Source organism: Squalius cephalus (assembly GCF_949319135.1).
Source record: "Squalius cephalus genome assembly, chromosome: 21".
In the NCBI taxonomy this organism is placed as follows: Eukaryota; Metazoa; Chordata; class Actinopteri; order Cypriniformes; family Leuciscidae; genus Squalius; species Squalius cephalus.
Window position 1 is genome coordinate 6,038,798 of NC_137142.1, and position 12,459 is coordinate 6,051,256.

The window sequence follows — 12,459 nt, forward strand, 5'->3', positions numbered from 1 at the left end:
TCACATTATGGATGTCTACCTCATCTAAAGGCCAATTCACACTGCACCGTCAGATGGCAACAGACACTACGCCGGGTTTTGCCAGATCAGCGTGTCTGATCACCCCCTGTTGGGGTCTTTTGGAGCTTGTTTTTGCTGATTGATCATGGTGAATCAGAATTTGAAAATATCTGAGAAGTGACGTGCTGTAATCCAGTGTTGATCTGCGTCTGTCGGTTCAGTGTGAATTGGCCTTAACATGTCTGATTCAACTCATTAGTAGAGACTGCAAGATGTGAATTGGGTGTTCAGTGGTGGGGGGGGGTCTTCAGGACAGGAGTGAAAAGCATGGTAGCTTGTTTCCACAATGGAATAAATACAAAAAAAGCAGCCACAATTATGACTTTTTTCCTCACGATTGTGACTTTATATCTCCCAAGTCTGACAGAAAAGTCAGAACTGCGGTATATAAACTTGCAACTACTGGAAAAATGTTCAGAATTGTGAGATTAAAAAGTCGCAGTTGCCTTTTTTTATTTTGTGGTGGAAACATACTATAAGAAAGTCTCTTGGCCTCATGCTAAAATTTATGTTGCCAGCGAATTTTAGCGCAGGCAATATAAAAAAAACTAAGACGAGGATGCAAAAAATAGTTTAAAGATTTATGATACAAGCCCTCGTGTTTTATAGAGCTGTCACTGTAATACTTATGAGCTCTGACACATTACTGTCCTTCACTGATGATGTAAGGTATGTAAAATCTTTAAAGTGACTCCCATGAGCACAGAATTGTGACTGTGATCTGTGTGATCTGGAGTGACATAAAAGTAGCATTAATTTTGATATGACTCTTCACACTGCGGTCGCATTGCAAAACATCCGACTTATATCAGATTCAGGACCACATATGTGGAAAGTGGCACAAATCGGAATTGAAAATATCAGATTCCATGTGGTTTGTGCTGTTCACACTGTCATGAGAAAAACAGATCAGAGTCACATGCGAGCCAAAAAAAAATTTTTTTTATATATATATATATATATATATATCCTTAGCCAGCGATACATTTTTGCCATTTTCTCGCTCTTGCATAAGATTGTTTTATAAGTCACCTCCTCAAAGTCCTCCAGGTTTTTGTCCAGCTGCTGTAGACGGTAAAGATGAAACTCCTGTTGAAGCTCCTCAGATTCACTGAGGTTGGTCAGCATCTGCTGTGGAAACCGGTTTGGAAAGCAGGTACCGATATGCTCAACCACGGCGGTCTCCAACCACACCTTCCCCTGACCCAACAACCGATCACCCAGATAGTACCTGAACACAGAGGAACAAATGTCGATCAAAAAACGTAGTGAACAGAACCTGCATTTTCCCAGAGAAATTTTCTTGAGCCTTGATATTTAATCTACTGGTCAACAATGGCTGTTTGGAAGATAAAATAATTCAGCTGACTGGGGGGTAAAACAATTAATATAGCAAATATTATAAAAATGTAGAAGAATATTAGATTATTGTTAAAACAATACCGCTCAGCCCTAGTTAGCAGCAGCTGTTCTCACACCTGTAAAAATGCTCGAAGGTGTTGGCCAGCTCCAGACCGGAAAGGAACAGCATGGGCTCCATAAACTGCTGAAGCTGGTTCAAGGTGTCCACATTCCCAGAGTCCCCTCCACTTTCCTGGATCATCTTGTCGATGTACTGCGCAAACCGTTCACTTACCTTCAAGGAAGTTATTGAATAAATAAATTAAATGACAAGAAATTCAAACTCTCATTACAATGAAAAACATCTTAAATGGTCCAAAAATAGTCTAACATAAAAATATTAAATGTATTACAGTACAGGCCAAAAGCTTGGAAACATTTCTATTTTAATGTTTCTGAAATAAGTTCTTATGTTCATCACGCCTGCATTTATTTGATCAAAAATAGAGAGAAAAAAAAAAAAAAAAAGTAAAATTGTGAAATATACTATTTTAATGAACTTTAAAATATAATTTATTTCTGAGATGCAAAGCTGAATATTCATCAGCCATTACTTCAGTGTCACATGATACACCAAAAAAACTTTTCTAATATGCTGATTTGATAGTCGGTTATTATCAATGTTGGAAACAGTTGTGCTGCTTAATATATTTTTTGGAAACTGAGATACTTTTGTCAGGATTCATTGATGAATAAAAAGTTCAAAAGAACAGAATTAATTCAAAATAGAAACAAAATATCACTTTTCTACTAATTTAACATCCTTGCTGAATAAAAATATAAATTTCTTTAAAAAAAAGAAAAAGAAATCACTGACCCCAAACTTTTGAACGGTAGTGTATATTGTTACAAAAAATAGTATTTTTTTCAGGATTCTTTGAATAAAAAGTTCAAAGTAGCACAACTGTTTCCAACATTGATGATAAATCAGCATATTATAATGATTTCTGAAGGATCATACGACACTGAAGACTGGAGTAAAGCTGCTGAAAAATCAGCTTTTCATCAAAGAAATAAATTATATTTTAGTGTATTAAAATAGTAAACCATTATTTTATGTTTTATTACATTAGTAATAATATTTCACAATAACCATTTTTTCAGTATTTTTGATCAAATAAATGGAAGCCTGATGAGCATAAGAGACTTCTTTCAAAAACATTACAAATAGTACTTAAACTTTTGACCAGTACTGTATAAAATATGAATATAAAAAAAAATACATTTACATTTAAAATAATACATTTAGATACATTTTAAATAAGATTAACATAAACAAAATTTATAAACAATTTTTTTTAGTATTCATCAAGTATTCCCTTGTTGACTCACATGCATAGCGGTGAGAATGGAGAGCTGGAGCAAGGCAGCAGAAAAGCCCTGGCGGAGAGCAAGCACAAAGGCCGTGTGCTGGCCAAACAGTTCCTCCATCGCATTCTTCAGCCGGAGGAACATTCCCCTGTAGCGCTCTACGAAGTCAGAGAGGCTGCATGTCGAATCTAGGAAACACTTTACCTGGAAAGAGCCAAACAAAAGTCCACCAGAATTATAGGAATTGATAGGCATGATTTGCATTTGTACAGTTCATTTTAGGTTTAGATACGCAGATAATCATCAACATCTTTTTATTCAAGTAACCCGAAACATGTACGTGTAGTTTGTGCCGTAGGCCTCGGCAGTAAATTCCACACATTTTTGCAGGATTAATCACTTGCTTGTTCAGGTTTTCTGACTACTTTCATTATTCTTTCATCTACCAACTAAAATGGCAGTAGCTCCTTTTAACACATTTTGCCAAAGTTAAAATAAATGTCTAACCTGTCGCTGAACGACACCCTGCCAGCACAGAGCAATGCCTGCGATGCTGCTAGTATTCTTCACTTTTGGTTTGGTAGTGGATGAAGTTGTGCTTACAACATTTGTTTCCTTATTCTTTCCCTCTTTACCATCTGTAACACAATAAAAGCACATAAATACTCTTGACAAGTTACTGCAAATGTCAAAAGAATGTTCACTCATATAAAATGGCTACCAACCAAACATCAGCAAATGCAATCTGCCAGCAATTCGGGTTGCACAATCACAGATATTGTGATTCTCAATTTGAACTGCAATATGAAAAACATCTCATGTATTTGTTGCTTGGATATCAAGACGAATTAAAGCATGAACTATATTGAAACCGCAGCTTTTCATGGTCACGTGTGTTCAAATACTGCAAATGACCAATTCCAGTTTATCTCCAAAATGAGTCATGTAATATGGGTGTGTGATTTTACAAAATGCAAAAGACTGATGTTTAATTAAACCTTTAGTTTGCATGTGCTGCACACTTCAAAGTGAACGTGCAGCATTTTTTTGTCTAATACACATTTTCAAAGAATGATGATAGGCTACGTTGTCTCAAAGCAGCTCTCAAATCTGCTCGCTTCTTATCTAGCTGGGGAGGTGGAAAGTTTGTTTTGCTTTACAAACTACAAATCTAATGTTACTGGACCACAGAAAAGGAGGAGTTGACTGCATGTCATTGATTTGGAATAACGGGAACATAAAAATAGAAAAAGGATTTCAGTAAAAGTGTTTTGCATTGTAAATTTTCACTGGGTTGAATTTTGAGGTCTGAGTTTGGTTCTTGTAACAAGACTGGCAGCAGAATGTGGGGAAAACATGACTCATTTTGGAGATCAACGGAAATTGGTCATTTGCAGTATTTGACAACACGTGACCATGAAAAGTTTCAATATAGTTCATGCTTTTTTCCCTTCATATCTTGAAATCCAAGCAACAAATACATGAGATGTTTTTCATATTGCAGTTCAAACTGAGAATCACAATATTTGTTACAATTTTGAGTGGATTATCGTTAGCAAATTGTGCAGCAAATTTAAGAAGCCAGAGGAATTAAAAAACAAAACAAATAAAAAAGAAAGCAGAACTAAATAGAAATAAATAAATAAAAGGCATTTCATCATGGTTAGTTTTAAGTTGAGCTGAGCAGATGGATGGGGTGCTGCAAAATACATAAAATGAAGTCAAAGAAAAAAAGAAATAACATTAGCTCCTACACTATTACTTACTCTTTAAATCTCGGCTTCTGTTGATACCTTCTGAAAACAAGAAAAATACCTTGAAATAGAGAAGCTTTCATTCAACACAATCTACAGAAGGTGGTTTAAATTCTGGATTACCAGAAAAGACTTACAAAACAGGACCACCGAATATACAAATATGTCTCACACACATAAAAGTAACCCACAGTAGTGGCACTCCAGTCTCTAGAAGGAACTATTGTAGTTTTGAAGCCACTCACTGGATTTGATGGGAGGTTTGAGCTCTTCTGTATCAACTGTGCTGGTGTCCACATGAACAAGCAAATGAGTGAGACGCCGCACACGAGAGTTGAAGATGGAGGCTGAGCTCTTACACCTCTTGGAGGATTCAGCGTTCTCTAAATACTCATTCATCAACCAAGACAGAGGGCTGAGAGTAGAAGTCTCTGTTATAAAGAAGAATATAAGAAGTTTAAAGGGGTCCTATTATACTTTTTTACATTATCAACTTTCTTTAGAGTGTAAGGGTACTGTTTGAGCATGGAAAAAGGTCTGGAAAGTTACAAAAGTACAAATTATTCTCTATATGATTGTCACAGTTCCTGAACTCCCTGAAACGCATCCATTGTAGCATTGAACTTTCTTCTGGGAACAAACACGTCACAATATTACTCATTAGAATAATTCCCACCCAAGGGATATGCCAAAAAAAGCGATGAGGCCCGGTTGAGTAATTTCACATATTTTGTCTTTCAATAATTCAAGCACTTTTCAAGTACCTTTTCATTTATATGGCTGTTTTCAAGGGTTTTCCAGGACTTAAATTTCAAAAACTCAAATTCAAGTACTTCAAGCACTTTGTATGAACCCTGAAGAGACATTTCCGAAACATGCTCAAAATGGTTGACCAATGACACGCTAACAGCCGACCAATCATAGCACATTACTCTTTTCGGAAAAAGGGCTTCATAAAGACAACAATGCTGCAACAATGTAAAATATGGTGAAAAAATGTATTTTTTTAACATTCAAGCCTATTCTAGTAGACGAACTTCATAGACTACTTTCATAGCCTATGAAAACCTATTCTAGTAGACCCTAAAAATAAAATCAAGACTTTGTAAAATGCCATAAGAGGTCCCCTTTAACCCAAATCACACTTGAAAATAACATGGACCACCTACAGTTTATATTACACATATCTGGAGATACCAGATTGATCAAGCACATTTGAAAATGAAACTTTTTTTCAGTGTCAATATATTATTGTGGTATGATATATTTCACAATAACCCTTCCCTGGAAAAACAAAACAAAAACAGTGGTTTGTCGCTTTTTTATATATCCATTAGTGGGCAGCACTTGGCCAGAAGAAAATAGCAGCAGACATTGGTCAGGTAACTGCCGTTTACCTGAGATGGTGATGCTCTGTACGATGGGGGTTATGAGAGCTTCCCAGCAGGTTCGGCCTAAAGCCTCTGCGGCCTCAGCGTCAGGAAGGAAGCGGTCAGCAAACATCTGCTCATGTTTCAGGGCACTGTTTAACCTGAAGCCCAGAGAGAGATGCACATAAATATCAGAGGTTTTCATATAACGTTCTGCTCTATAAATGAAATAACTATGGCAGCAGATCTTACTTGTTAAAGAGCTGCAGCAGCTGGTTCTTGTCCTCCAGGATCTCCTGGCACCAGGTGTGAGCTTTTGTAGTATAGAAGAGATAAGTGCGACAGCACAGCTGCTCCTTAAACACCGGCCAGAAAGTGGGCTTTGGTCCCAGAACCTCAAACCCATGCACTCGTGTATCAATGCCACCCTGTTGACATGAAGGAAAACAATTTGTAAGAGAGGTGGAATAAAGAGTATCTCAGGCTTTATGTTTAATTTCAGGCAAGTTCTGTCACAATTCACTCAATATGTCTGACCTGTTGACATCTTTTGACTCTGATCTGAATGATGGGCCAGAAACGAGTCATATTCTCCAGCAAAACCACATGGCTGGCGGAGGGTGCCACGTTTACCTGTTTAACACACACAAAAAAAGTATCATCTTAATGTGCAGTGTGCAATCATCAGCTGTAAGATGAATGAGAAGGGCTTTCTCACAGTGTTGAGTTCAGTATTGATGTTTGTGGGATCATCTCCTCCTAGAACTACAATACGAGCTGGCATGTAACTCGAGTCCTCACTGGCTACAAGCACGGTCAATTGCCTGTGAATGAAGAAAATTTAATTTTTTTTATCAGTTCCAGTGACAGAAATTAATGTTTCCATTTAGGGGCAATTCTTGCCCCCTTAAACTGATTTACAGATGCAATTTATTTGAATCTCTGTAAGGGCAAAATTGTCTCACCATATTAAACGTGTCACTTTCAATTTAATCAATACATTCAATTAGTATAAGACACTACGGAGCTGTTATAAATAATGTTGTGAGATAAAGGTTTTAAATATAATATTTTGAATAATAAAAATCTAAATCACTCATTCAACCAATACATTAAAAAAATGTCAATTAATATCAACTTCTTGTTTATTGAACTGTTGTATAAAATCAATATTACATGTTGCTTGATATTTAGGAAAAACATTACTCTTGTGTGATTACTGCTTAGCTAAATCATATACTATTAATATATAACATTATAATATATAAATTAATTCATAAAAATCACATAGGGAAATTTTGTTGCCACTTTATCTTAAATTTGGGGCATTTTATTAATTTTGGTGGCATTTTTGCATGAAAATGACACTGAAATGAAGAGAAGCTAAGCCAGCATACCTGATGACCACCCCTTTATGCATGTAAATGTTGATAAAGTGGGAGCCAGTACAGCCGTTAGATTCCCAGTAGGTTTTGGGGTTTTTGTCTGTCAGCTTGTTAGCCCGATGGTGATTAGAGGAGACCTCCACCTTCTCCCAGCATTTGTCCTCTTTCAGTTCCACACTGGAGCCTGAAAAAAAAAACATCACACCAACTCAACTAAATCCTAGGGAACTGTGATAGTTATACCTAAACTGGAACTAATAACATAGCATGGTTTTTCTTAAGCAACTGACTATTTTTTTTTAAATCAATATAATCAGCCAAGAAGAAAATCATTGTTTCCACAATATCAAAATTTATGTCCAAAAACAGATTTTAGGCAAAATGTCAGATCATTTCTTTTCTATACAACAATGTGGATGTGATTTCTCACACAAAGTTACATTCAGATTTTTAGAAAACTTGTAATTCATGATAAAACGGAAATATCAACAGATGTTTTCTCCTATATTATGACATACATCAGTGTGTAACAGATTACAGAAAAAAAAGTAGGCTTGGTTCTACCCATTGGTTGTTGATTAGGCTTTGAGATTGATTGATGATTGAAGTCCGACATAAGAGAGCAGTCTTTTTTTTTTTTACCGGACAATCGAGTTTAAAAAAAATGTTTATTAAAAAAAAAAGATTGGATGGATTAATCTTTCAATAAGATCTATAATATGCTTTTACAAAATTAATGCCCACTTTTTTCTTACTATAAAAACAGGTCACATGTATAAAAAAAAACACAGCTCTGACTTTCTGCCTAACTTGTGTTTCATGGAGACAAAAAAAAAAAAAGGTAAGTTCAGAAAGACATGAGAGTGAGTAAATGAGTGAATAAATGATTTTCATTTTTGGTGAACTATTGGTTCCTTTAATGACTACACTTTACATCAGCAAATGTTTTATGAACAAACCTTGGCACAAGTTCCGCAGGAACACATCAAAGAAGGGAATATTGATGGGCTGATGGCTGCGACGATGCTCTTCAATCTGACCAAGGACCATCTAAAGATGCAGATATGGAGTATGTAATTAAAGGAACCTCAGACAAATGTCTATTATTTACACTGATAGTCTAACAAACCATTAAACATGTCATCATTATGTTTTAGGAATTGACCATGTAATAACATGCTGTTTATGTAAATGCCTTCTAACATAAGGAACAAGTCTGTTTGAGGTCAGGTAAACCAGCGGAATTATATAGGGATTCCTTAGTCTAATCGGTAGACTGGTTGTTCAGGCAATTCACTAACTAGTACATTTTGCAAAAATCAAATTTTGAATAGGCCTACTTTATACCTGTATGCACCCCGCCAACACACTGGTGGTCATTTTCTTGTAGAGGCTGGCATACTTCTCACAGTCAGTGATCAGGTCTCGCAGCTCTGTGACCATGAGGAGGCTGGTGCTGTGTTTGTCCAGGGCTTTGAGAAGAGCCTCTTTGGTGCCCAGCCGACACATCACAACAGCATAGTCTTTATTCAAAGAGGCAAGTCGATACAAGAAGCGGATGAACTGCTGTACGACCTGAATGCGGAAAAAAGCGCAATGAAATACTAGCATTATGAAATCATGATCTTATAAAGCTTAAGTAAGAAAAGTACCTCTCTGTCACTGACAAAGGCGGTCATAGATGACAGGCAAGGCTCAATACTCTCATGCCACGGCAACAGATCCTCCTGGTAGTTATCCAAGAACTTGTTCAAAATCCTGTGAAATATAAAAGAGTTACTATCACTGGCAAATAAAGCAATATCACTACTACAATCAAGAACAATACAAAGACAAGTAAACAGTCAGTAATAAAATAAGAACATATAAACAATAGCAGAAATAACAGATGAACAGAAATCGAAATATAATGTAATCAAATGTACAAAAACACTGCATTGTTTTTATAAAATATAGATTAATCCTTAAAGTTACAAAAGTTACTCAGTCAAGATCAATGAGTGATTTTCTTTGTCCTTTGCAGTTGTTTGATTAACATTAAGCACACAGACGTCAGTAGGTTTATTAGGCTGCTGTCACTTTAAGATCTAAGCACAGATCCAGTATACTGTTACACGTGTTTTCTTTCTCAACTGTTTACGTTCACATTGGACAAACACTATTTAGGATATTTTGCAAAATATTTAAAATATATTTATTTTAAAAATTATTTTTAATAAAAAATCTTTGATTTTAGGGTCAAATATGACCGAGACAAGTTTTTTTGTGAGTGCAACCACCTCAAAGTAGCTTGAAATATCTGTTATTTATAACCTACTTATGTTTAAGACCTTTAAAGCTCACCTAAGGATGGAAAGCTGAACCGCCCGATCCGCTCTGTGCTGGTCCAGGAGGCGGATGAGGTCCTGGAAGGTGTCTCTGCTGCGAGTTACCTCATTTCTCTCTTCCTCCAGCTGGGAGGCGTCGTCGCAGAGCAGCTGCTCCAGGGTCAGTATTACCTCTTTGGTGGCCGGCATTTCCTTCAGACTCACCACCAACATCTTTAGCTCTGTATCTTTAAAGTCATGCTCTTCTTGAGACTCTACAGAGGCAAACAATGCTGCATGTTATTCAAAACGAGGTACAAACATTTGTATCCCAAGTCAAGAGGCAATGTTTTTGTTTTATTAACATACTGCTTATTACACGGCCGTGGTAATCACAGGGTTTGGGATTTTTCAAAAGCAATTAAATTTAGCAAGCAGTTGCAATAATGCATGATGATACCTTTTTTCTCCAGTTTGTGGACCATGGAGATGTGGTTGAGGGCGATGATGGCTAGCATGCTGTGATGATTCTGAGCAGAAAGGCACTTCTTCAGCGTGGCACTGACATTGCAGGCGACTAGTTGCTCCGCCAGACTCTTGTGGCTGGAAATCAGCATGATGATGACCAGCAGCCCATTCCGCACAGACAAACCACAGCTGCTTAAATCACAGTAGAAAAATTAACGTGAATTCAGTCAATTCAGTCAGTCATGCTACATCTAAAACAGAATTTCAAACCTCTTACCCCGTTGTGCCGAGCATGAGGTCAATGGCAGAAGGGATGGCACACAGGAGACCTTTGGAACCTTCCGGTGTAGCAGAGCCTATGCTTGCAAAAATCTCCAGCATCATCTGAGTGCCAGACTCAGAAAGGGGTAGACATGCACCCACACTGCGGGGGTCATGTTTACTGGCACCTGTGATGACCTTCAGAGTCTGGGAGAGAAAAATGTATATTCGTCATCACTCCGAAGTTTCAATACTTCTGTATCCATAAAGGTATATTTGCAGTGTACTGTATGTGCCTCAAAAAGACTCTGCTAAATAGATAAGAGGATTGTAAGGAAAGTAATTATTCTGGCTCCGATTCCACTCAACGGTTCTGGTTCCTTAAGAAATCCGTTATTAATATTTCCCCAAAAAAAGTTAAGTAGCATAGGTGCATAAGTCACATTTTATTATTACATTCAGAAATAAAAATGAAGCATTTACAAACATTATAAGCACTATCGAGAGAGTCGAGTTCCAGTGGAAGGGTGGCCTATGATGTAGCTCATCTTCAATTATATAGAAATCTGCCGACATTTTTCTTTAAAAGTTCTCTTTTAAGATTTCTAATTCGTAACAGACATTTTGTTTTGCTCCATCCTCTGTGCTTACGCGTTCGTCAATCCTCACCCAAGTTTACGCTACATGTACATCACACGTCAGGTCAGAGAGGTCACCCTTCTGCTGGAACTCAACTCTCATGAATGTGTGTACACCTAGGATGGATTAATTTTCCATTTTTGAGTGAACTATTCCTTTAAAGTGAAACTAAAACTACCGCTCACATTTTTTAACAAATTCAAATGTGTGCACGACATTAAATGCATTATAGCAGCATGTTTCAGATGATTAAAAAACTGCAACTTATATTCCAGAAAGAAGTTTTTTTTTTTTCCTAGGGGTGAGGGGTTGACCAGTCTTCTTATTCAGAATCAGATTTTTTAATTGGAGAAAAAAAAAAAAAAAAAAAAAAAAAAAAAAACATTAAAAGAAAACAAATATAAAACACAGGCAAACACTTTTTATCATGTAAATAGTTAAGTGCAAGAAGTGCAAGACAAATCTGCCATATGAATAACACTATAATGAGAACACTATTGTAATAGAATGTTTTAAATTCTTTGTGCTTTAGTTGCCTGTCACGGGAAGAGCACATCCACAACGGGAGTTACACGCTTAGCACGTCAAGTTCACATGCGCATCTGCGTACTTTTTTGCAGTTGTAATATTAAGTTGTAATATTACTTTTACTTTATATCTTAATAATCTCATATAAGATGCATCTAGTTTATTAACCCACTAGCAAAGCGCTTCACTTTACCAGAGTTTTTCAGTTTACCTGAGTTTTCAGCATCAGCTCCAACAGCAATGATTTGATTTAAAACATTAATGATTTGAACCAATCATATTCCTTCAGATGTTTCTTTTTCAAAAACATTGAGGCGCATTATTAATAATTCATTATTGTCAACACACAGTTCTAAAAGCCTGCATGAACAAAGAAATTCTCACAGCAAGAACATAACTCATGTCCTTAAAGCCATAAACACGTCACAAGAATCCCCACTCACCGCCAGTGCGATCTGCTGCACGTGTATACAGGCCGGATACTCCTGCATGCAGCACAGGATGGCTTTCACACCGCCCTCTGTGGCGAAGGAGACCCTCCACTCGTATTTCAGCATCAGACTGCGGGTCAGCAGCAGCGCAATCACAGCGTTCTGCTTGGGCTGACTGCCAATCATCTCTACCAACATCTTTAAGACTTTGTCACTGGAAAAAGAAAAAGTAGCTATTTTAAAACTTTTTGTGATCTAAACTAATAATAAATGTAACTTTCATTACGGTTTATGGAACGTAATTTATTACGCATTGCATGTAGACAATCTACCCTTTTCCAAAAAAAATTATAACGCTTTATTTTACAGTGTCCTTGTCACACGTTATATGTTGTTACTGTAGCAATAACAGTAAATTACACACACGTAAATTATACATGAAACTAGCTCTAAACCGAACCCTACTTCTCACCCTATAGTAAGTACATGTACTTAATGAATAATACTCAGTACTTAAATGTATAATTACACTGTAATAAGGAGGA

The 12,459-nt window shown here is 36.7% G+C and overlaps 1 protein-coding gene across 9 annotated transcripts in view; it reads right to left on the minus strand.

The window, feature by feature from the left end:
* The window catches only part of cul9 (cullin 9), a 44,562-nt gene that overhangs the window by 14,531 nt on the left and 17,572 nt on the right, over positions 1-12,459 (minus strand). For 5 of the 9 annotated variants that reach the window (XM_079854623.1, XM_079854626.1, XM_079854631.1 and 2 more), the window contains 18 exons: positions 11,927-12,128; positions 10,333-10,523; positions 10,048-10,244; positions 9,625-9,862; positions 8,934-9,039; positions 8,629-8,856; positions 8,241-8,331; positions 7,294-7,465; positions 6,615-6,720; positions 6,434-6,529; positions 6,149-6,324; positions 5,924-6,057; positions 4,772-4,957; positions 4,539-4,568; positions 3,280-3,410; positions 2,794-2,976; positions 1,539-1,696; positions 1,093-1,291 (listed from right to left, as the gene is read on the minus strand). In XM_079854623.1, the coding sequence (XP_079710749.1) occupies positions 1,093-1,291; positions 1,539-1,696; positions 2,794-2,976; positions 3,280-3,410; positions 4,539-4,568; positions 4,772-4,957; positions 5,924-6,057; positions 6,149-6,324; positions 6,434-6,529; positions 6,615-6,720; positions 7,294-7,465; positions 8,241-8,331; positions 8,629-8,856; positions 8,934-9,039; positions 9,625-9,862; positions 10,048-10,244; positions 10,333-10,523; positions 11,927-12,128 (2,824 nt within the window). Of the gene's footprint in view, positions 1-1,092; positions 1,292-1,538; positions 1,697-2,793; positions 2,977-3,279; positions 3,411-4,538; positions 4,569-4,771; positions 4,958-5,923; positions 6,058-6,148; positions 6,325-6,433; positions 6,530-6,614; positions 6,721-7,293; positions 7,466-8,240; positions 8,332-8,628; positions 8,857-8,933; positions 9,040-9,624; positions 9,863-10,047; positions 10,248-10,332; positions 10,524-11,926; positions 12,129-12,459 lie in introns of all 9 variants that reach the window. The other 4 variants (XM_079854625.1, XM_079854630.1, XM_079854627.1 and 1 more) reach the window with 3 other exon arrangements.